The sequence below is a fragment of the Artemia franciscana genome, chromosome 15 (genome assembly GCF_032884065.1).
Source record: "Artemia franciscana chromosome 15, ASM3288406v1, whole genome shotgun sequence".
NCBI classification, from domain to species: Eukaryota; Metazoa; Arthropoda; class Branchiopoda; order Anostraca; family Artemiidae; genus Artemia; species Artemia franciscana.
In genome coordinates, this window is record NC_088877.1 from 33,922,480 (window position 1) to 33,947,852 (window position 25,373).

At 35.0% G+C, this 25,373-nt stretch overlaps 1 protein-coding gene across 1 annotated transcript; it reads right to left on the reverse strand.

The window, feature by feature from the left end:
* Window positions 1–1,731: 1,731 nt before the first annotated feature.
* On the reverse strand, window positions 1,732–24,195 carry LOC136036394 (translation initiation factor eIF2B subunit delta-like). The gene is made up of 5 exons (XM_065718581.1): window positions 24,068–24,195; window positions 14,592–15,546; window positions 6,092–6,412; window positions 4,047–4,218; window positions 1,732–1,982 (listed from the first exon to the last, which is right to left on the reverse strand). Coding segments are annotated over exons 1-5 (1,626 nt in total). The 5' UTR covers window positions 24,070–24,195; the 3' UTR covers window positions 1,732–1,806.
* Window positions 24,196–25,373: the final 1,178 nt, after the last annotated feature.

Consider the following 25,373-nt stretch of genomic DNA (forward strand, 5'->3'; position numbering starts at 1 on the left):
TGGTCACTTCTTGATTTGCAATTCAAAATGGCGGAGACGCGGAAATGTACTGCATTTATGAAGAACCCTTGTTGTGTAGACAGACATTTTAAACTCAAGTCTTTGACAGTAAACTTGTTATGAGAGTAATCAATTAGAGAAATTAAAGGGTAGCGATGTAAATTATGTTTAGAGCTGTAAAGAACCTCATGAGCTATTAAAGATTTAGTTAAGAACATCATTGAAGGCTCTTCATGAAATTCTTTATCGTACTTGAATAGCCTATTCCGCAAATGCCCATTTTAGCCAGCATATTTCAGAAGTGAAACGCAAACTCAACTATTCTAAAACTTAACATAACCAACTTCGTTACACAGATTATAACATTATCGTAAAATAAATCTCCTTGTAAATTTTGTTAAATAGAAACATATATTTTAGAATAATTTTCAATCTTTTTTGGTTTTTACATACAAAAATCCCCCTAAAACTGAATTACGAATCAGAATTTGTAGATTTTTGTGCATTACTAACATAAGCCTAAATAATGAGTAAATGAATGGATTTTCTTTTAGATAGTTTTAATTTTGATATTCTTTTAGTTTTCGTTGCTTTTTATACTTATTTGTTCCTCCTGTTTTCATTTTTTACTCCAAAATTCAAATTCAACCCCTCGGGGCTGGTGGTAGCATTTTGTTAAAATAAATATCTTACTGATGATATATAAATAAGCATCAATAACCTAAGCTACAATTCATTCTTTAACTGAGATAGATCCACAGTTGCTATATATTTGTCTCTGTCATAGCAGCAGGAGAACCAAGTCAACTTGATTTTTTTTTTGTTTATTGTTCTCAGCCTTTACCGAAGTTATACCACACAAATTCGTCTAGCAATTGTCTAATAGTTTTACACAGTTGTAAGCAAAAGCATTAAGTTAAACTTTAGTGACAAAATTACGATTGGAAATGATGCACACCCAGTCTTTTTTTTACCTGAAATTCAGGACCCTTTTTATGAGAGTCTCTAACTATCGTTAGATATCTCCTCTTCGACCAAGCATCAATTGTAATTCCAGTAAACACAAATAGATGTATAGTCCCCATCCGCTCTCACTTGATCCCCTCCTTCTTCGAATCATATGCTGAACATCTCGTTTACTACTGAAAAAGGTCTCAACGCCCCTAGCCAAGATACGTGGGACTTCCAAAAAAGTAAATATTACAAACCTTTAGACAAAAAAAAGTAGAGCAAATTTTCGATAGCCTCGAAAATCGTTGTGTCACTATAATTTTTATAAATATATCTACAGCGCATAATAAGGCTCGTGGAGTGTTAAGTCTGGTTAATATACAAGAGTTTTAGATAAAAGAATGTTGTTAGTAGTAAAAGATGTTGTTAAAAGGTAAGTTAAGAGTTGTTAAAAGGTAAAAGATGTTGTTAGTTATTTTTCTTTTCTACATTACCGTCAGTTTCCACCCTTAAAGTTTCTCACATTCTTTGATACTAACAAAAAATACACAAAATCGCTTTTTAGAAGGAAATCGTTCCTACTCGGGCACAGCCCTTCATCACATGTATCACTACATATAAAAGCGGGTAAGACTATCGTTTTTCTTTTTTCAGAGTCAATTCAAATGACAAGCGGTAGAAAAGGATCAATTTAGAGATCAACTGTTTCAAAGGTCAGCTGCCTAGTGACTATTTATGGACCAGTCCCTGAGTGTACGTAAATAAACGCAAATAGATGTATGTAGTTAACCAAGTTAATTTCCTCTTAAAATAATTTACGACAGTAAAACACATAAAGTGCACAACGAAAGAAAATTATTCATCAGCATCGAGTTGTTTCAACCGTAAAATGGCTTTGGCAGCCCCAGCTGGAAATATTCCAATTTCTGTCACAATTGCTGTCAAAAAACTGTTGGGTGTTATGTCATATATCAAGTTCAATCCATCAATGTTCGAAGATTCATTCAAATCAACTAGTTGACAGGGACTACCTATAAAAATAAATATAATTGCAAAATCAATGGGTATATCTGGTGCTCTTTCGGAAATCAAGTAACCACAAATACTTGTGGTTACTTTTTTTTTTTGGGGGGGGGGGGCAAATATTTTTCCTCCAGTCGTTTCAAAAATACATTTACAAGTTACTATTTTTAAATTTTACACAGAAATCCTTCGGATCGATCTCAATGGAAGCACTCCCCTACTTCGTAGTCCAAGTATGAAAGAAACTCTTTCTTTCAAATTTTTAGAAAGATTTAGGCCAACATAACCACTGGTCGAACAGGAGTAGTGATAAGGCTGGTACATGTTGGAAGAGGGGAAATTGAAAGAGTCAGAAAGTGTTAAAGAATGGGACAGTGTTAAAAACCAGCGGATGACCATCCTTTATCATTTAAGCTAGAAGCAGCCATTTGTGCTCTATTTGTACATTTGTAGGTTTCATATCAAGCTCAGACAGGAATATTAAAACGTTTAGCCATTGAGGTATAAGCAAGCTGTTCTTTAACCTCTGGTACTATTTACAACTCACGAAATGCTGACGTTACATAATCGAACTTATTAGCTAAGCAAACTTGGAATGATCGAACACACTGTGCGCAAACGCAGTTAGACTTAGGGTCTACTGAAATTCAACAAGTATAAACCATTGTAAAGTATGAAATTTTAAAGATTTCTGACTTCCACATAAACAATACCGATATCTATCTTTAATCCCCTTAAAGTAGATGCCATAAGTGAACCTTCTACAACCATGTTCAAAAATACATACGCTTTAGCGTAATCTCCGTAAAATTCAGTGTTCAATAAGAGTGCAGGCAAAAGGGTAGCATGCTCGCATCAGGTAACTTTTTTGGGTGGGGGGTTGTCTAATACACACACATGTAGGTCATGATCGTGAAAAAGTAAGGGGTAGTGATTTGCTTTGGATACGTTTGGATGTATAGGCAAAAGTTTCTGTTGCATTTTTGTGGGCAATTTCTTACACACACACACACATCTACAAAAAAGTTAAGTATTTTTACTTTTACTCAACTTTTACTAAGATTCAGGAAGTGACGGTCTTTTCTATGCCAAAATTTAGGAATCTACGTCACTTATGGTTGTGGCTAGACAAGTTTAAGGTTACTCAAGGTTGAAAAGATCGTTTCTGACGTGTGTTTGAGTTACACAAAAACTGCTAGGCCTCAGATTCAAATTCAAAAGAATATTCAGCTCACTCATTCTCCAACCTCTCGATTGTTTACTACATTCTCCAGTACTGCTTACTAATACAGAAAAGCTTCTTATCTGCTCGGGTTTGTGCAAATACATAAAACTACTTCTATATTATATCTACCAAATATTATTTATTAGATATATAAAATTATTAGAAGAAAATACCAAGTCGATAAATCGGTTTTATCAATCTCTGATTCAGAAAAGTGATTGACAAAGAAACATTAAAGTGTGTCCTTTCACATACTGCTGGCATTTTTCATTGAGGTTTCAGTGATATTAATTGTAACTTTTTGCAAACATATTTTTATTATCTCCTTATATATTATTTTGTCTTTATTTCTTTGCCAGTGCTCCACTTTTTCTTAAAGCTGTTATAAAGACGATTTCTACTAAATTAATTAATTTGAGTATTGAAGAGCAAACCCTTTTTTCAAAACCTAGATTGGATGAAACACCCAAAATCGAGGGGAGATTCCTCCTCTCCAATTGACAGTCCCGGTTCTCGTTCGTCAATATAAATATATATATATATATATATATATATATATATATATATATATATATATATATATATATATATATATATATATATATATATATATATATATAAATAGGCCTATATATAGGTATGCCAATGTTAAAAAAGGTGGGGCAACAAATATTCTTACTTAGTAGTATCCTCTCTTTCTTTCTAAGATTTTGGGAAATTTCGAGGTTACAACTACTGGTCGAACTCAAGTAGTGATAAGGTTGATATATGTTAGAAGGGGAGGGATTGAAGGAGTCAGCAATTGTGGAAGGATGGGGAGTATGTCAAAAGCTAGCAGCAGACCAACCTCTTTCATTTAAGCTAAAAGCGTCCGTTTGTGCTCTATTTGTACATTTGTAGGTTTCACAGCATGCCAAGACAGGAACATTAAAACTTTTAGCCGTTAATGCCACTTGAGATGTGCCTGCTCTAGCCAAGACGTCACTATTTACAAGCAGAGCCGAAGAGCCGAGGAAAACCTATAAAAAAAAAGCAAATTTCAATGAAACTGATAACTTTCATTTGCCCTCCTCCGTTGGAAAAAAAATGCCCTTCCACAAGATGCAGGTCACATAAAAGGCTGCAGTCGGCGGCAGAAAAAGGAGACTCCTAAAAAGTAACTGACATGTCAACTAAACTGTATACACTGAGCAAATGACACAGGGAAAACTTATCACTTCAAAACTTTGGAGGAGACTAGACCTAATAGACCAATTCCTAACTAATCCCTAATAACAAATAGATAGTAAAGACATTGCCAGGAAAACTTATCAATTGAGAAGCTTTTTAAGGAGACTAGACACAATAGACCAATTCCTAACTGTCCCCTAATAACAAATAGAAAGTAAGGACATTGCCAAGAAAACTTATCAATTGAGAAACTTTTGAGGAGACTAGACACAATAGACCTCCTCTGAACTAAACTAATATCAAAAAGAAAGTTCAACATTAGACAGAAGCCAGTTCATTTTTTCATTAACAAGTATGAACGCTCTAACATAGCTGACACTCAATGATTTTAGCACATTCACAAACTAGTTTCAAATCTGTGAATTAGCAGAGGCAGATAACTTCGAAGACCACACTGCCTTTCCATGACGAAAGTAAAACAGTTCAAAATAGGGATGATACCTTTTTATTGACAGTGAATAGATATAAAATTATTTAACTGGATATTTCGAACACATATACAGTGTTCATCATCAGCAGTAAAACTAAAATGTGTGTATATGTGTATATTAGTAAAACTAATATATGTGTTCGAAATATCCAGTTAAGTAATTTTATATCTATTCACTGTCAATAAAAAGGTATCATCCCTATTTTGAACTGTTTTGCTTTCAGCAGAGGCAAATCAGCGACTCTTGTAGCATCCTTTATGATTTATTTTCAGAGCAACAATGAACCAAATGAACTTTAGTTTAGTTTATTGCCGTAAGTACCTGACGGATATTTACTGGATTTTCAGAATTTACCAAAGATTCCGCCCGAAATTTGCTTGTTTTTCTGTTTTGGGAAGAAGCAACTTGAATTTTTTTTTTAAAATTGGCAATGCAACAATGTTACACCTCATTAATATTTAGACCTATCAGACCTCAGACCTATTAATATTTAATAACATAGATGTCTTATAAAAATGTAACTGAAAGTGAGCGACTCAAATTTAATGACTAACTCCAGAAGACAATATCTCAAAGTATTTTGTTGAACTTGATTCGTTCTAATACGTAATCTTAAAAAAAAAAAAAAACAACAACAACTAAGAAACGCTTTAACTCGCTTCCAAAAACCAATTTCAAAGTGACAACAAGACCGAGTATTATCATCAAGTATTAATACTAAACTGATACTTTTAATTTATGAAATCATTGTACATATCACAAACTACAGACAATTTAAATATCAATTAATTAAACTATAAATGAGAAAAATTCGCCAATTCACATGTACCTTCATATGTTCCATCACGAAGCTAATATTTCTAGAAAAAACTGTCTAGACTAAAAAAAAATATGTAAAAACATCAATAAATTAATAAACAAAATACAAAAAAAAGATTATAAAACTAAACTGAAAAAAAAACTAAGTCAAACCTGAATGTCACCTAATCGTTATTTTGCCCTTTGTCATCGAAAATAGCTATGACAGCCTCGGAAATTCGAATTTTTAATGTCTATAGTGATTTTTTTTTTTTTAATCAAGTCTAAAAAATTTGACTTCTTTGTCCCTGTATTAAATAAATCTATAACTTTACGCTATCAATCCTAAGGGGAAATTACACTCATGCAAATAATACCAAAGAAGAATTTATGAGCAAGGATAAAAAAAAAAAACTGTAAAAGTATCACTTACCATTTTGACATATTTCATCATGAAACTAATATCCTTGGAAAAAACTAAAGTGCACGGGATATCTAATCTTGCAAGTCGCTTCATCATCTCTTTTCCCTCTGATCTCAAAGCACTTTCAACTATAACGACATGGAAAACTCTTCCAATCATCTTCATCTTCTTAAACACTTGAAACACAGTTGACGAAAAGCCAAAAGTCATATAAACTTCTTTAAAACTTGAATCTGTAGCTTTACAAATGGATTCAGCAATGCCATCAATTGCCTTTTTAATGTCTGTGTCAATATAAGAGTCAATAGCATCAATTAATTCCTCTTTTAGCTAGAAAATAAATAATATATATGGATAATATACACAGCATTTGGACCTTGGGAGGGGGGATAGGCATGAAAAAAGTTCTGAAGCTGCCAGTAGCAGAATTCGACCGAGTTCCAAAAGCTGCCAAATCTGTCAAAAAATCATACTAGGCCATAAAAACTGCCAAGCAGCACTGCTACTATGCTACCCCACTTTTTCACGGTGGGGGGGGGGGGGGGTTCTTACCAGTTTTGAACCAATAACAAGGGAATAATCTAGGGTAAACGTGTAGAACCATCTCTGCCATGGAGCAGAGATAAATTTTCAATGAATAGTAAACAAGAAAGATGTGAGACATCTGGTATTTCTATCAGATTCAGGTGGGTATCAAGGCGGATCTGTCCTAAGACCGAAGATTGGAATGAAGGGGTCTTGGTACTCGTTTGACCGTTGCCCTCAGAAACTGAATGAGTTACGACAGGAGAATACTGCTAGTGAAAATGACTATATCTTTAATCCAAAAAAGCCGACAGGCTCAAAGATAGAGTACACCAAAAAGAAGAAATAAATGCGGTCAGAATAAATTTTACTATTTAAAAAATAAGGACATCTTTTGCAACCAGCAAACTTGGAAGTATACCATTAGCATTCACGGTGCTTTGTGTTAGGTGAGGACTGCACTGAGACGAAAGATATTCGTCTATTTTCACTCAGCCGAGGAGTCGACAGCCTGTTAGCTATTTCTCTAAACTATCTTTTGCCGTAAAAGGCGATTTTTTACGCTTGTTTTTTCATTTTTTTCTTTTTTTTTAGTAAGGACGTGGTAGCTCGTTATTCGCAAAAACTATGCAAAGCAAAAGAAAAAGCTCTAGGATGTTGAAATGCGGATCAAACAAGAAAGTAGAAGTTGCTGGCTATCCTTTTTGAATACCAAATTAAAATAAAAAACTATTGCTCATTATCGGATTCCGACCAATTAATCAATGACAAATCTTCGATTTCTGACGAATCTTGGTCAAGGTCAATCTTCCGCTTTTTGCTGCTTGCCTTATCAGAATTTGATGCTCGTTTTTCATTACAACTAGAAATGACTGCTTGTTTTTTATATATGGCCATTGTGACATGTACTGGATCTCTTATTTCTAGGCTCCTATCCATTCTTGAGTCAACTATTTCAGGCAACAAGCAATCCATCCAAAAACGCTCAAGTTTCGAAAATACTTTTGCCCAGTACTGCCTTGATCGTTCAACTATTATTTATTTTCTAGTCTTCTTGATACAATCTTGATTGTAGACCAGCATATGACATTGCTCTTGATTAGTGACCTCTTGCTGGCCTTGAATTTGTGGTTTACTTTTAGCTGGAGTCCTGAATCCTTTTATTAAATCTTTAATACGAGCTCCGTCCTCTATAGTTTTCCCTAGTGGTATGTTATGTATTGTCTTTACTTTTTCACGGCTCTGAAGCAAACATAACAATATTTATTTTTTATTCCCTCATATAATAGTTTTTTAGTGAAAGCGTCAATAATGACCCCTACACATCCTTTGGTTGTGTAGTCATGACCCTTTGAGTTTGTTCCATCCCCCATCACATACTAATGTAGTCCAATAGGAACTATTCAGAAACCTGTCTTTGTGAGCTGTCATTTTCAGTGACTCCTCTCCGGTCTGCTATAAGATTTCCGTCAACGTTTCCATCCATACGGAGCCAATTGCCAATTCAGTTTTCATGAAAGTATTTTTTGACATAGGGCAGATGCCTAAGATGCCTTTAAATGAACGTGGCGTAGCTTCCACCTGTCCCCTTAACACCCCACACGGCCTTAGTGTTCATATTTCCTCGTGCATTGGTATTGCGCTCTGCTGTTCCTTTAGGCTCGCTGTCTGCAAAGGTTGTCAAATAGTCTTTTACACGTGTCGTGGGAGAATCGGGTTCGTTTTTTATGATTTTTTCCAATCACAGGCTTCACACCACACCTTGAAATCTATGTTTCCGCACTTGAATCTGTCAAGTATAACTTCAGTAAGCTCTTCAACGAGATAGGACAAGTTCATAATGCAGTTCACGCTAGGAATCATTGTTATGTCTATTCCGTCAGGCAAATGCAGATTCGTCACCTGCGGAGACGATGACTGAGGTGTACTACTTCCTTAAGCCTCTGGCTCATCACTGCACTGAGCGTTTTTTGTGGCAATAAGACGGATAGATTTTTCTGGATTATTTTGCCTCCTAAAGATAAGATATGTATCAACAACAGTGACTACATCTGGCATATCATTGTCCGGCTAACATGTTCATAAATTTGCACTTTCTAGACCAGCCAGCTTCTCTATAGAGTTTTTGTATTATATGGATTTTTTTTTAGAAATAATATTGTGCCTTATTTGTGGTCATTTTATTTAAAACTGTTACAAAAAAGCAACAACTGAGATTAGACGAAGCTTTGCTAGTGTAGACATACTCTAAAAATTAGGATGATAAATTTTGTACTTTTTTTGGGAGGAAGGCCCCTGACTCAGATTCTATAAATTTTAGACCACCTCCTTGTTGGTGTCCTCCACAGTAGAAACATAGCACCTTCTTCGTAGTGTCAGTCTACCCACGCTTTTACTTTTTCAGACTACATAATCTATTTAATGTAATCCGGTAATGGTAACGATTCAATTCAGAGTTTTCTAACCAGCCAAACAGATTAAAGACCCCCGCCCAAGTCCACTTACGACGTGTATGCCTTTGTCTATCATCATTTTTACACTATTTTCTTGTTCCATATACAGGACTTGGAATATACTCTTTTAGATGAAATTTAAACAAGATAAGTAGAGGTTTCAGATATAATCTTAATTAATTCAGTAATGGCCTTATCAAACAGTTCGTGATAACGAACTGTAGTAAGGAGCGACCCGGCTCAATAGTAGGCTAAACGAAACCCTAAAAACGCAATTTTGATACTAATAGATACATCAAAAGAATCAAATTTTTATGCTGATTTTAAATATATATGATTCATCAAATTTAGTCTTATTCATCAAGAGTTACGAGCCTGAGAAAATTTGCTTTATTTTAGAAAATAGGGCGAAAAACCCCTAAAAGTCATAGAATCTTAACGAAAATCACACCATCGCATTCAATGTATCAGAGAACCCTACTGTAGAAGTTTCAAGCTCTTATCTACAAAAATATGGAACTTTGTTTTTTTTCAGAAGACCGATCACGGGTCCATGTTTATTTATTTGTTTTTTTTCGTATGGATGATCGTACCGACCAGGTGGTACTAGAATGTCAGGAGAGGGATCATTCTAACGAAATTAAAAGTTCTAGTGCCCTTTTTAAGTGACCAAAAAAATTGGAGGGCACCTAGGACCCCTTCCACGGCTCATTTTTTCCAAAAGTCAACGAATGAAAATTTTGAGATAGCCATTTTGTTCAGCATAGTCGAAAAACCTTATAACTATGTCTTTGGGGAGGGCTTACACCCCCACAGTCCCCAAGGAAAGGGCTGCAAGTTACTAACTTCTGACCAGTGTTTACATACAGTAATGGTTATAGGGAAGTGTACAGACGTTTTCAGGGAGATTTTTGGTTGGGGAGGGGGGTCGAGGGGTGATCTTTTTTTGGACTAATTTGTCACGGGGGAAGAGAAAATCTACAAAGGGGACACAGAATTTTTCTAGCATTATTAAAAAAACAATGAAAAAATAAATATGAACAAGAGCTAAGAGCTCATATGGCACTTGTGACGAGGTCGGAAGAGCCAAGAGCCAAGAGCTCATATGGTATGAGCTCTAGCAAAATTCTAAGAATCAATGGATTGCTTTAGAAGGAAAACCAGAGGCTTAATGCCGGTCGGGATTTAAAATAAGAGCTCTGAGTCACGAGGTCTTTCTAAATATCAAAATTCATTAAGATCCGACCACCTACTCGTAAGTTGAAAATACCTCAATTTTTCCTCTCCCTTCAGCCCCCCAGATGGTTGAATCGGTGAAAACGACTTTATCGAGTCAATTTGTACAGCTCCCAGACACGCCTACCAATTTTCATCGTCCTAGCACGTCCAGAACCCCAAACTCGCCAAAGAACTTAACCCCACCACCTAACTCCCACAAAGAGAGCGGATCCAGTCCGGTTACGTCAATCACGTATCTACGACATTTGCTTATTCTACCCACCAAGTTCCATCCCGATCTCTCCACTCTAAGCGTTAACCAAGATTTCCGGTTTTCCCCTCCAACTCCCCCCAATGTCAACAGATCTGGTCGGGATTTGAAATAAGACCTCTGAGACATGATTTCCTTCTAAATATCAAATTTCATTAAGATCCGGTCACCCGTTCTTAAGTTAGAAATACCTCAAATTTTCTAATTTTTCAAATTAGCAACCCCCAACTCCCCCAAAGAGAACACATCCGTACTAATTATGTCAATCTCGTATCTATAATTTGTGTTTATTCTTCCCATCATGCTTCATCCCGATCTCTCCACTCTAAGCGTCTTCCAAGATTTCCGGTTTCCAAGATTTCTGTTCCCTCCTCCAACCCTCTATGTCCCCGGATCCAATTCGAATTAAAAATGGAGCATCTGAGACATAAAATTCTTCATATATCAAGTTTCATTAGGATCCCATCCCCCATTCGTAAGATACCTCAATTTTCACGTTTTCCAAGAATTCCGGTTTCCCCCTCCAACTCCCTTCAATGTCACCGGATCTGGTCAGAGTTTAAAATGAGTTCTAAAGAAGAAGATCCTTGTAGATATCAAATTTCATTAAGATATGATCACCCGTTCGTAAGTTACAAATACCTAATTTTTTCTAATTTTTCCGAATTACTCCCCCCTCAACTCCACCAAAGAGAGCAGATCCGTCCTGGTTATGTCAGTCACCTATCTTGGACTTGTGCTTATTCTTTCGACCAAGTTTCATCCTGATCTCTCCGCTTTAAGCGTTTGCCAAGATTTTCGGTCCCCCCACCCTCCTAATGACACTGGATCCAGTCAGGATTTAAAATAAGAGATCTGAGTTTTGAGGTCCTTCTAAATATAAGATTTCATTAAGATACGATCACTCTTTCGTAAGTTAAAAATACCTCATTTTTTCTAATTTTTTACAATTAACATTCCCCCCCCCCAGCTCCCCCAAAGAGAGAAGATCCGTTCCGGTTATGTCAATTCCGTATCTAGGACTTGTGCTTATTTTTCCAACAAGTTTCAGCCCGATCCCTCAACTCTAAGCATTTTCCAAGATTTTAGGTTCCGCCCTCCCCCCAACTTCCTCTTCACCGGATCAGGTCGGGATTCAAAATAAGAGCTCTGAGACATGATATCCTTCCAAACATCAAATTTCATTAAAATCCGATCACTCCTTCGTAAGTTAAAAATACCTCATTTTTCTAATTTTTCAGAATTAACCCTCCCCCCTCCCCAACTCCTTCAAATAGAGCGGATCCGTTCCGGTTATGTCAATCACGTATCTAGGACTTGTTGTTATTTTCCCCACCAAGTTTCATCCCGATCCCTCCACTCTAAGCGTTTTCCAAGATTTTCGGTCCCCCCCTCAATTCCTCCCAGTGTCACTGAATCCACTCGGGATCTAAAATAAAAGCTCTGAGACACGATATCCTTCCAAACTTCAAATTTCATTAAGATCTGATCACTCTTTCGTAAGTTAAAAATACCTCATTTTTTCTAATTTTTCAGAATTAACCCCCCCCCCAACTCCCCCAAACAGAGCAGATCTATTCCGGTTATGTCAATAACGTATCTAGGACTTCTGCTTATTTTTCCCACCAAGTTTCATCCCGATCCCTCCACTCTAAGCGTTTTCCAAGATTTTAGGTCCCCCCTCCAACTCCCCCCAATGTCACTGGATCTGGTCGGGATTTAAAATAAGAGCTCTTAGACACAATATCCTTCCAAACATCAAATTTCATTAAGATCCCATCACCCGTTTGTAAGTTAAAAATACTTCATTTTTTCTATTGTTTCCAAATTAACCGACCCCCCACTCCCCCTCTAAATGGTCAAATCGGGAAAACGACTATTTTTAATTTAATCTGGTTCGGTTCCTGATAGGCAAGCCAAATTTCATCATCCTAGCTTACCTGGAAGTGCCTAAAGTAGCAAAACCGGGACAGACCGACAGAATTTGCGATTGCTATATGTCACTTGGTTAATACCAAATGCCATAAAAAGTTTTTTCAACTGAAAGCAAGGAGCAGTATTAAAACTTAAAACGAACAGAGGTATCACGCATATGAGGGGTTCATCTCCTCCTAAATACCTCGCTCTTTACGCTAAAGTATTTTTAGTAATTTCAACTATTTATTCTATGATCTTTGTGATTCAGGGGTCATTCTCAAAGAACTGGGACAAAATTTAAGCTTTAGTGTAAAGAGCGAGGTATTGACGAGGTCATTTTTATGTGATTCTTTCAGAAGACAAACTCCAATTAAAGACAAGTAGACAATTAAACATAAGTATGACGCGTCCTTGCCTCGGCTATATTTCCAGCCAGGGGGTGTAAAGTGGGGTTATGTAGGATAGGAGAAACCGAGTAAATTTTTTGATAAATATATATAAAATTAACAAATTGATTTAGAAAGCTGAAAAGTTTGATATAAAATAAATAAAAAAGAGCTACAGCTTTAAGTTAATTCCGACTTTTTTGCTTTTATCCATGCCGTGCAAGAGTCCACAATATAAAAACACAAAAACGATCGTGGAGGAATAAATTAAAAGAATACAGAATTTTCAATCGGGCCAATTAATTTTTTTTTATTTATAGTACTTTCGATTGCTTAAACTTTTCCATTTTTTAGGCTCCAAACCTTTTTTAAAAAAAGGCTATTATGTTTTCAATTATATTTTTTTCTATTTTCTGGGAATCAAATCAGAAAAAACAGACCGGCCAAATTTCAGTTTTTCAAAGATCATTTGTGCAAAATTTCATTTTGCTGGTGTATCGGGTCAGAGAGCAAGATCTCTTTTTGTAGCATAGGAAAATATTGCAATGGATTTAGGGACTTTCACTTTAAGCAAGCAAGTAAAGATAAAGCGTCATGGAGCTATCAATTTATTGGACATACTTCATTTCAAGTTATAACAATCACACAAGCTTTGCCATTTTTTTTGCATGTGAACACCAAGAAATGCGTTTTTTTGCTTTTGTAGCTGCAATTTGACATGATTCTTGGGGAAGCATTAGTGACAGTACTAAAAGGATTAAAAGACAATAACGCCCCAGGTACTGACAGTGTGGCGAGTTTTTGAATATGGTGGTTATAAGGTTGGATACAAATTTTTTAACATAAGTCATATCAAATTACTAATACTACTACTAACAACTCCTTGCAACACCAAGCTGCCTGAGGCCAACACAGCTACGCATGCTCCTTCTCCATCCCAATCTATTCAAAGCTTCCCTCTTTACACCCTCCCAGGAAGTTCCAACTTCCCTTAAATCTTTCCTTATGATATCAACTCATCCCAATTGAAGACAACATGCTTTTCATTTTGCCCTAGATGGCTGGTCAAAAAGGGCAGTCTTTAGCAGTTGTCATCCTTCATCTGCAGAACATACCCTAGTCATCTCAATTTTTCTCTCACTATAGCCATAGAAACTGCGATTTAACCACATTATTTCAACAGCCTACTGTTCAAGATATGATCAGTCAGTTGGGTACCCAAAACAATCTGTAGCCAATTTCTCAGGAAAACATCTAATAAATATTCCTCCATTTTTGGAGCACCCATGCTGGACCGCTGTCATCACTATAGTTTCAAATATTCTAACCTTGGTTTGCAGACTTATCTTCCTATTCTTCCAAATAGTAACTTATTTCACCCCCTCACTCCTATATTGCAGATTCTGCAATATAGAAGGTTTAGACTACTGCCTATCTGAACATAATTGTGCCAACACCCACTGTGTATTTTTCAAAGTGCCTCAAACCCCAATAACTATCACCTTCAGTTAAAAGCCTTGTTGACCAGACCCTTGAAGAGTTCAAAAGAGCTAAAAAAAAAATATAAAATAAACCACGGCAATTCAGTACCTTCAGTCCAAGGAACTACTAAGAGACATGAAACTGCACTAAGCTGTTGCTGATCAGCTGTTGAACTGAGCTAAATAGTCCTGACTAAAAAGTGCATAAGCTTTTTAGAAGAAGAAGAATAGCTTTACTGAGAAAAAGCAAAAACAAACCTCATTGCTGGGTATATTCTTTTCCCCTAACTGTAGGCACTTAGTCTTAATGACTCGTAGACAATTCATCATTGAAACGCTAGCTGGTCGATGCTGTTCAACAAGCCTAAAATTTAGCTCTATTCTAGACAACAAGTTCCTACTGAAGTCATTCTCAGCTGAAAGTTCACATGATCTGATCAAGAGCTTTAAACATGTGAGAAGACCAATGGCTCTGGCATTTCCTCCTCTGATCAATCCATTAGCACAGTCTTGCCCAAACTTATAAAACGATTGATGGATTCTGCACAACTCAAAAGCTTTAACTGCAAGTTTTGGATCCTTTTCAATAATTGGGAGATGTGAAAAAAAAGACAAGGCAGAAAATTTAACTTTTTTCTTCGTCTTTTCAACTGTTCTGGTTGTCAGATCTAGTTTGGGCATTGCTTTTTTTTCTTCTGTAGACAGCGCAGGCTGTAACTTTTCAACATATTTTTCTTGTCCATTGGAATTATTCTCTTTATCCTGCTTACTTTTCAAAAGCAATCCCTGAGCATGTTTTGCAGCTCTCTGTGCCTCCTGTAATTCCCTTCTCTGTGCTTTAAGCTGACTTTTACTTAGTCCATTTGTATTATTTTCCACTTTTTCACTACTTATTTTACTAACGCTGATCATTTGAATACCAGGCAATGTTGTAACTGCACTAACTTTCCCCAAGATTCTTTCTCCATCAACTGAATCCGTTCCAGAGTCAATTTTTATAGCATCATTTGCTTTATTTTTTACACAACTTGTCATATTTTTGATTGACAGATCATTTGTGTTCTCTGTCTCAGAATTCATTACTCCATCTTTCGTGCCAGCTTTGACTTTTTTGGCAGCTTTTAAAGCTTTCCTTAATTTTCGTTCAGCTTCTATTTCTTCACGACTCTTCTCAGGAATAATTGGCTTTTCTTTAGATATTGCTTTTGATGCCCTGAAAAAAGATTATTACTGAAAACTCCAAACAGGACAGCCGCATAGATAAATCAAAAGAAACTTTATAAAAAAAAAGAATCCATTATGCCTTTGTGAGACAAATATGAGGAAAAAGAAAAAACTCCATTCTTTTGCTGTAGAGTAGAGGAATAATATTGCTGTTTCTTTTACATTCATTTTTAAGTTGAAACTTTCAGTGTTACTACTATCATTATTTCTGCTTGTACAATTTAAATAAATCAAAAGAGCGTAAGTATATCCAGGCTGTAAGAGAGCATAGATAGAATTTTCTGGGAATGATGTTGAGTCTTATTTGTCAGGCAACTTGAGGAGGTATAAAATTAAATTGAATAATACTATTTGTGCCAGGATGAAAAATTCTTGAAAAAGTTTCCCCAACATACAAATAGTAAGCCAAACCATGGATTGTTATAGCAAAAAACCGAAAAGACATAGAATATAATTTTTCTTTTTCCCATGAAAAAGACCATGCAAATAAAAACAAACAGAAATTATTTTAAGAAATTTTGTCAACAAAACAAATTTCCAAAGAAAAGTAAAGAGCTCCACTAAACCAAAAAATGAGCAGAAATAATTACAAATAATGGTACAACCATAAAACTACAACAAATCACCATCAAAAAATAAATAAAACCCAAAAAGAGCAGGAATTACAAAAAATAACCAAGTCAAACACAAAACAAGCAAAAATTAACATGAGAGGGCTAACAACCCCCATATCTTCTGCAGACTAGAACATAATGTGCACTTTACTGAAAAAAACGAAAACAAAAAACAAATGACCATGAATTGCCAGTTTAAAATGCATATACTGGTTTTTATTATTTAAAGTCACATTAGGAAGTTTGAATCAGTATTGATACACTATCCATTATCATATGTAAAGGTGGTTGCAAACACTGTTGCAAAAGGACAAATGAATAAGCTCTGGTGGCATATTTTAACAATAAAGCCTAGAAATTTATACCCTTAAAAAAAAAGAAGGAAAAAAAGAACAAACATCTCTGCAAAACAATGGAAAAAGCAATTAACAGGAAAAATCTTTAAACTCTGTTTGCTAGCAGTAAAAAAATGGGTTGACTTAAATCATAAAAAGACTAAAAGAATAAAATACATCTTTTATGGAAGAGGGGGGGGGGAGAGGAGCACAGGAGTTTGAGTCAGTATTGAAAAGTTCCATGGAAATAGGTGATGTAAACACAGGCCTAACCTAAAATGAGCAGGTAAGAGGTGGTGGTGGGGTTTTTACAATTGTACTGGAGAGTCTGATAGAGCATTTGAAGGTCCAAATTATGAAATTTTGTTGTAGGGGATGCTTTGGACCAGTCTGATGAATATGATAATGGAAAGACAGTGATTAAATCTTACACTTAATTAGCATTGTCAAGGACCTAGAAAAAGCAACTAGAATCACAAACTGATTCTCTCCAACTGACAAAATGAAATTTGGAGTTTAGAACGTTAGGAGTTTTACTCTACATACGCAAGGCTTAACAAATACTGTTTCTGTCCCTTTCTGGTTTTGCCCCAATTCTGACAATTTCTACTTAATTTGTATAAAGGAAAAAAAATACTAAAATTGGTTTTCTTTTGAAAATAATGTTGATCTTTCATATTTACAAATGTAATCTAAATTAAAGTTTTGTTGTTCTACATGAAGAATTAAAAAAAGTAAAACTCTAGATACTCTCAAAATATTAAAAAAAGAAAAAAACTGTGCCTATTACTACATGTACTTTTCTTTCCAACATTTCCATTTTATACTAATGGTATTGTCACAAAACACAGAGTTAAAATATTGCTTTTAAGATCAAATTGTCCACTAAGAATCAGATACACAAGGATTCAGTTCCAATGAAATCATTAATATGTATAATAAAGTGAGTTTTAGAAAATAATCAGATATACCATTTTTTTATGTTTCACTAAAAAAAATTGAGTTTTTTTTAATCAAATACAAGTTACATTTCTTATGACACAATTTTTTTTGCATGCCCATATCCTAGAATGTGCTTATTGTAGGGGAGTTAGTTTGTCTGTGATTAGAGTGCTAAGGAAAATGTACAATAAGCTGAGTGCAAGAGTAAAGGTTCTGCATCAGGGACTTGAAAATCTCACACCCCCCATCCCTATTAAGAAAGGTATCTGACAGGGAGCAGTGACTTCCCGCCACTTTTTAATAATAGTGTATTAATACCCTAAGAAAAAGTGCTAACGACTTGTATACTAGATGGAATTGATGTATCAATGGTTAATTATGCTGATGATATTCTAAATATAAGCCATACAATAAAAAGAATTGAATCAAATTTCCGTATTCTTAATGGAGATGTGTGTTTATTGTTCAACAATGGAATATGGAGAAGTAAGTTTATTGGAGAGGTATGGAGGGCATGGAGAAGTAGGTTTATTGTTCAACAAAAGTAACGAAATAATGATTTTTAATCCTAGTCCAAAAGAGCCTATTGAAATTGATATTGGTGGTGAGTTAATAAAGCCCAGGATTCTTTGATATATCTGGGACTGCCTATTGGAACCAGTGTTTGTGCTACTCATCAGTCACTGAAATGTCTTTTTGCTGAAAAAACTCATAAAGCTTATGGCCTCCTTATTACATTAAATTATAAGTTTTGTTGGACCATTCTAGGCAAAGTGTATAATGCATTTGTTATTCCCCACTTCCTGCATTAGCACTGTTTTGGTGTATTTTTACTGAGGCTGATATTAAAGCATTATGTAAGTGTTTTTATAAGTTTGCAAAATATTTTTATTAATACCAAATACGGTAAGCTTTCAAGCTTGTCGCAATAAATATAATAAATAGAAGTTATGACAACATAATACATAATACAACTGACAACATAGTACACACATATAAATCGATGAAAATAACAACTACAACAAACACTGACAAATAATACTATAAATTATTTAAAAATGATTTACTTTGAAAATTTGTTTCTGCTAGTCTTGTTTTGAATTTATTTATGTCATCTGTTAGAAATGTTTTAGGTGGAAGGTCATTCCATGGCTTCCACACCCTGCTGTAAAATGAATGTTGGCCTATTTTCCTTTTTGAAAGTGAGGGGTACAATTTATGTGGGTGATAACAGGTCCTGTTAGTGTCATTAAATGTGAAGAACTGTGATGTACTTATATTATCAATGCCTTTGATTATATGGAATGTGTTAATAATGTCTGCCCCATCCCTTCGGAATTGAAGACTTGACAATCCTAGCCTGTGCAGTCTATTTTCATACGGGAAATGTTTCAAATAAGGTACAAGCTTAGTTGCTCTTTGCTGTATTTTTTCAACCCTTGCTTGGTCATTTTTATTCAATTAATACCATACTGACGAATTGTATTCGAGTTTAGGTCGAACTGTTGATTTATAAATGGCAATGAATGAACGGAGATTAAACTTACGGAAATTCCGTCTAAGACATAATAGCTGATAGTTTGCCTTACGAGTTACTTCAGAGATGTGCTTGTCAAACCTAAGACTAGAATCAAAATGAACACCAAGGTCACGGACATTTTCAACAGGTAAGATTGAATGTCCAGCAAGATGGTATTGGTAACTTTGTTCTACTTTGCCAAAGTAATGGACAACCCTACACTTATTTTCGTTGACAAACATGGAGTTAGCATTACACCAATTGTGCACTGCATCCAAGTCTTTTTGAAGCAACAAAGCTTCATCTGAATTTGTCAAGGAGCAGTAGAGCTTTACATCATCTGCGAACATTTTAATTGTGGAATGGTGGACAACAAGAGGCAAGTCATTGATGAAAAGGCAGAAAAGTACTGGACCAAGGCAACTACCTTGTGGAACGCCATTTAAAACTATCTCAGCAGAGGACAAAGCATCACCTACAATCACTTTCTGCGTCCTGCCTGTTAGATAATCACCAATCCAATTCAATGTTCTGGCACCAAGGTGATATACCTCACACTTTTGAAGTAAAAGTGGAATGGAAATTTTATCAAACGCCTTAGAAAAATCTATATGGATGCAATCAAACCTGAGACCTTCATCTGCCATCCTATGGAAGTCAGTAATTACTTCCAAAAGCTGTGTATCACATGAACGTTTTTTACGGAATCCGTGTTGAGATGGATGCCAAAGAAGATTCGATTCGAAATAATTTTGTATTCTCTTGACAATTAGTTTTTCCATAACTCTGGAAAAAATTGAAGTGTATATTTGTTGAAACTTCCACCTTGGTCAAGCAACAGCAGCATATCAAGGAAGTATAAAGTGGCCCAGTCCATAATTGCCATGCAGAAGCATCTACTGCAGTATAGGCAAGATCTTGATCTGACAAGTGATGTATATAGACTTCTGAAATAGATGATAATCTGTTGTTGATTACATACTGTTGTGCATCGTTTTTTTTTCCTAATTTTTCCTACTCCATATTTTATATATTATGATGGGTAATAAAATTATAATAATAATAATTATAAAACTTTTCGCACTTAAAAATTCTAAAATATTGCAGGAACCCACAAATAATCATCTAAAGAAGACATGCCCTGTGTTGCTCATTATTCAATGTCTACATGGAGATGGTCTAATTGCCAATCATATCATCAAGCCAAACAGGTTAGCCAGGTGATAAATAAAATCTGGCTTGTTATAGTTAGACTTATGATGTCTGTATTATTTTCTTGTTTTTTGAATCAAAACAATTAATTTGAAAATTTTTACTTTACATGACACAAGTAAAGTAATAAAAGTGACACTTTTGGAGTAAATATTTAGAAGGGAAAAAAAAGCAACAAAATGCCATAATTAGTCATCCTAAAAAGAGGTTCTTATATGTCAGTCAACAACTAATGATTTTAATAATAAATGATTAATACAAAGCTTAGATTTTAGTTATTCTACAACACATACACTTTCTTCCAATTTCTATTTGTTGACAAGATGTTGGGGCTAGCCTATATTTTACATAATTTTTCTCATCTAGTCACTGGATTTTTACCCAGTTCACTGCCAATTAATGGTCGTATTCTCCTTAGATATAGCAATCAGATAATTTAAATTTTCTAGAGCTCCATGATGATTTTTTTTTTGCTTGTTTTCTGCATATTTTTTATGTATGTTCTTTATTTTTAAACTTGGCACCTATGAGTGTAAAAAAAACTGAATTAAAAATTGAAAATTTTTTCATTAGAATTGAGTTCAAATTTTTTTTAATGTTTTAAGATATATATGGTTGTATAAGTTACTAGTTATCAATTCAAAGATTTAATCTTTAATGTCCTTGGTAATTCAAGATATATGAAAACAGATACCATTCCTGGAACAGCACTATTTTCAAAAACAAATTTTTGAACTTTTGGTTACTGGGTTGTTAGTTCAAGGGCTCAAAATCGAATTTACACTAGAAGCTATTATTGCATTTGGAAGAAGCATAAAAACAAGCCATTAAGTGATGTATTTACTTTTGGGTAAAACTTTATATAAACAGAATATTCAGATAGGTTAGGCATTGAATATAATACACTGTGGGTGGCCTGCTTTCCAAATTCTCTATTGTAGTTTCCATAATTTTGTAACTAAAGTATTATTTCCATCATATTTTAGTATATTTCATTATGATGAAACATTATGTTTAGGTCACAATTCTACATGACCTAACTTCACTTCTTGAGTCTGGTCAGGATATTTAATGAGTACCAAAACTAGTTTACCCATAAATTGATTTGACAGTGACAAAACTGAGTCAATAAATGCATGGCAAATAATATGGGCAATGTTCTTAGGTAAGGTTAGAGAGGATATGAATGGAAATGAATGTCATATTTGGAGTCAGGATGAAATTCTGATTCCAGAGGCAAGTTTATTTCCTGGTTATCTGAATATTCTGTTAATTCAATTTGTCTTTTATTGAATGTATGGATGCAGAAGAATCATTGTTCACTATGAAAAGAATATAATTGGGAGCTATTGAAAATTGCTCTTCTGTAAAATGGAAAAGGAAACTGAAAACCCTCCCATATATTACAAAAGAAATTAAAAGGCCAGGAACAGAAAAAAGAAATACTGGAAGCTGTACATAAACAATCACAACCAAGTGGATTATTACAAAAAATATGAACAGGTGTGTAACCAACTGCAGTCTCACTAGAAAAATGACCAAAAAATATGAGGAATGAGTAGTGGCCATAATGAAATCTAACCCCCAAAAATTCTGGAGGTAAGCATTCTGTTACACAACTTCTACTATATGGGACAAAAATATGCAGACCAGGAGAGATTACCAATACATTGAATAAGCAGTCAATAGTTATTGACTGCCCTTGATAATACTCCAATTCCAGTTCCCCAAGGTAAGGCATGGTGCCAATTAATATAACAAAAACTGAGGTAGAAACCCAATTGAAGAAGATTAACCCAAATAAATCTGCAGGACCAGATGGAGTACTCCCCTAGCCCCTAGCTAATACACAAGACACATGCAGTTTTATTGCATCCTCTCATTCTACTTTTCTAAAAGTCCCATGTAGTAAATATATTGTTCAAGATTAGAACAATACTTATATCATGACTGTACACAAAGGGGGCAATAGAAATGAAGCTAGCATTTACTGACCAATTAGTCTTACATCAGCAATTGGGAAGCTACTTGAAGGTATAGTCAATTCTGCCATTATGGTTCATTTAAATATTAATAGTCTATTATCACCTAATGAACATGTCTTTTGTCCCATTTGATCAATTTACACTAAGCTCATTGACACATACAAGCATGTCTCAAAACTTATGGATGAGGGATCTCCTGTTGATATGTTATTACTGGGTCTAGCCAAAGCATTTGATAAAGTTTGCCACAGGAGATCAAACTCTGTGCAATGAGCATCCATGATAAAGTTGTCAACTGAATAATGCAATTTCTTATCAATAGAAAGCAGATGGTAAGGATATTTGGAGACAACAGGTCAATCTTCTCCTCAGAATCAGCAGATGTAAAATGTGGAGTACCCCAAGGAACAATTTTGGGTCCAACTTTATTTAATACTTTCATCAATGATTCACCTTCAATCATAGAGAATAAAATTTGTTTATATGCAGATGATTCTAAAATAATTGGTCTTGTCCATGATCCTCAAAGTGCCATAGTTATCCAGGCTGATGCATTGTCAAAGTGGGCAAAACCCTGGCAGCTTGAATTTAATATTCAGAAATGTAGTCATTCAGTCTGGAGCAAATATTCTTGCCAGTATTTTATGGAATCCAGCAATGGTTCAAAACAGCCTTTCATATGTAGTCATGATGAAAAAGATCTAGGAGTCTTGGTTGATGATAAGCTCAAGTTTAATTTTCATGCATAGTCTGTAGTAGCTAGTGCCAACCAAACTCTTGGTTTAAGAACAAATACATTCAGCAGCAGATCTCTAGCTGTGATCACTAAGCTCTTAAAGGCCTGATCAGACCAAAATTGGAATTTAGGATGTGTGTTGCTACTCTAGTAAATAAGGATGATATATCAATTCTATAATCAGTACAGCAACATGTCACTAAATACATAAAGGGATTTCAACATCTTACATATCTACTTAATTACATAAGCTTAAACTACTGTCTATCACATAAAGACATATGCTAGGAGATGTAATAATGACATACAAGTTAAAATGTGACCAGAATATTATTGCTAACCTGTTCTAGATAGTCAGTTCACCAAGTACTAGAGGCTATCCCTTAAAGCTTCATCCAAAATGTACTAACACAGGGCTAAAAAACAAATTCTTTTCCAGACAAGCAGGCAGGCTATGGAACTCCCTTAGCCAGAATGCTATTATGTCACCCAGTGCTGAGGACTTCAAGTCTGCAGTCAACAAAGATGTGCAAGAAACCTTGAATCACAATACAGGATGTACCTAACAAGTTGAATTAGGCTATCATCATCAGTGAGCAGCCTTCACAGGACTTGTCCTTATTACTGGCAAGCATGATTTAAGGTAATAAGGTTTGCTATCTTTCTCCTTAGCTAAATTAGATAAATACATACAAATTTACCAGCTATTTTAGGCCCTAAACTCAACCCTGAAAGTTATTTTCCTATCTCTACAAGGCTACTTTTCAAGATAGCAAGAAGCCTTGAAACTAAATATTTACCACACCTCATAGGCCCATGGATTTAACTTTTTAAAAGTAATAATTTGGTCTAGGCTTATGCCAAGTTTCTTGTACCTTAATAGCCTTGCTGAAACTTATGAAGTTAGAATATTGATCAGGCTAACTTAGGTATAGGCGTAGCATACACGTAAATTACTAAAATAAAAACACAATCACCAAAAAATCCAAATTCCTTGTAATTGCATGCCTGTCTGCTATCATGGTCTTGAAACATAGACTAGTCTAACCCTTAACTAGGCTATATTAAGGCTGCTCTTCTAGCCTTATTCAGGCTAGCAGCCAGTAAGGGTTATTCCTAACTGAAAGATCTTATATCAAACAATAGGGATTAGAAAAAATTACTTACATTTTAGATAAAAACAAAGCATAAAATGATTCTAAAATTTTTGTAAAAATAACATCAGCCAAGATATACTCTAGTTTTTATCGAAAATGTTTACGGTGGAATATGTCATACTTTAATATCAAACTAGATGTCACTAGTACATATTTTCGGAATACAACAAAGACGTTGCACACAAAACCCACAATCCAAAGGGCAAAAGAAATAAAATGAAAGCCGTCATTGTTAGCCAAAAAGTTCTTTATATACATTTTTTTCCGTTATTTGTGGTTGTAGCGGTAACTGCAGCCTAGTCAGAGGCTATGCAAAATAGATCCCACACAAAAGTAACTTAAATACCAAACACTGATTGCCAATTGGCTAAGTACGGTTATCATCCTAGGTGACAGAAGACCCCGAAGTGACGCGGAAATAGGATTTAGTGGTGGCAGATACAATGGCACTCGGAAGAAGCGCACTGGCAGCGTGCCAAAAAATGTTAAGGTGTTGCATCGCCTAAAAACTATTGGTGGCGTGCCGTCAATTGATCGACGTTTGTTCTATTTTTATAATTCTTTTGGCTACTTTTACTAAAAAGTTTTTGAAAACTAAATTGGTAATGAAACAATTTTTTTCCTCCTGAAAGTAAGGGTAAATATTAAACCTTAAAATGAAAAAAAAAATTCTTCTGTATGTGATGTAATGCCCGTTTTCAACAACCCGCTCTTTATGCTAAAGTTCGACGTTTTGTCGAAATTATTTAAGAATAACTCCTGAAACACAATGGTCGTTGAATTAGAACCAAATTCATGCATTGAGGAGGGGACAACCCTCTTCATATACGAAATAATTTCTGTCGTTGGTATAATCGATTTTTCCTTTCTGATTTCAGCTCTATAGAAATCCGATATGAAACTTCTTTGGCCTTAGGCCAAAAAGCATTTTATTAGTACATTTTGGCCATTCGTCTCAGGAAGTAGAAACTATATAGGAAGTGCGGAAAAGTTGATCTTTGAATAGATTGGGGTGGAGGACAAGCTTGTGCAGCTCTGAAGGCTTGGTGCTTCAGTAAATTGTTAGTAGTATTGGTAGGAGCGGTATTGGTAAAATTCTAGATTATAAGGTTTTTACTATCTTGGAAACAGTTGAGTTAGGTGAATGACAGGGGTTATAAACTATATTAGGAATTTTTCTTCAAATCTGGGAAAAATTTTCTTATTTTTTCAAAATCTTTTAAATCAGGATTTAACAAAGTTGCAATGCTCAAGCATGTTCCCTGTGCCTCATTTGTGCAGTGAATTTAACTTTCACTTTTATATACTGTTAAAAG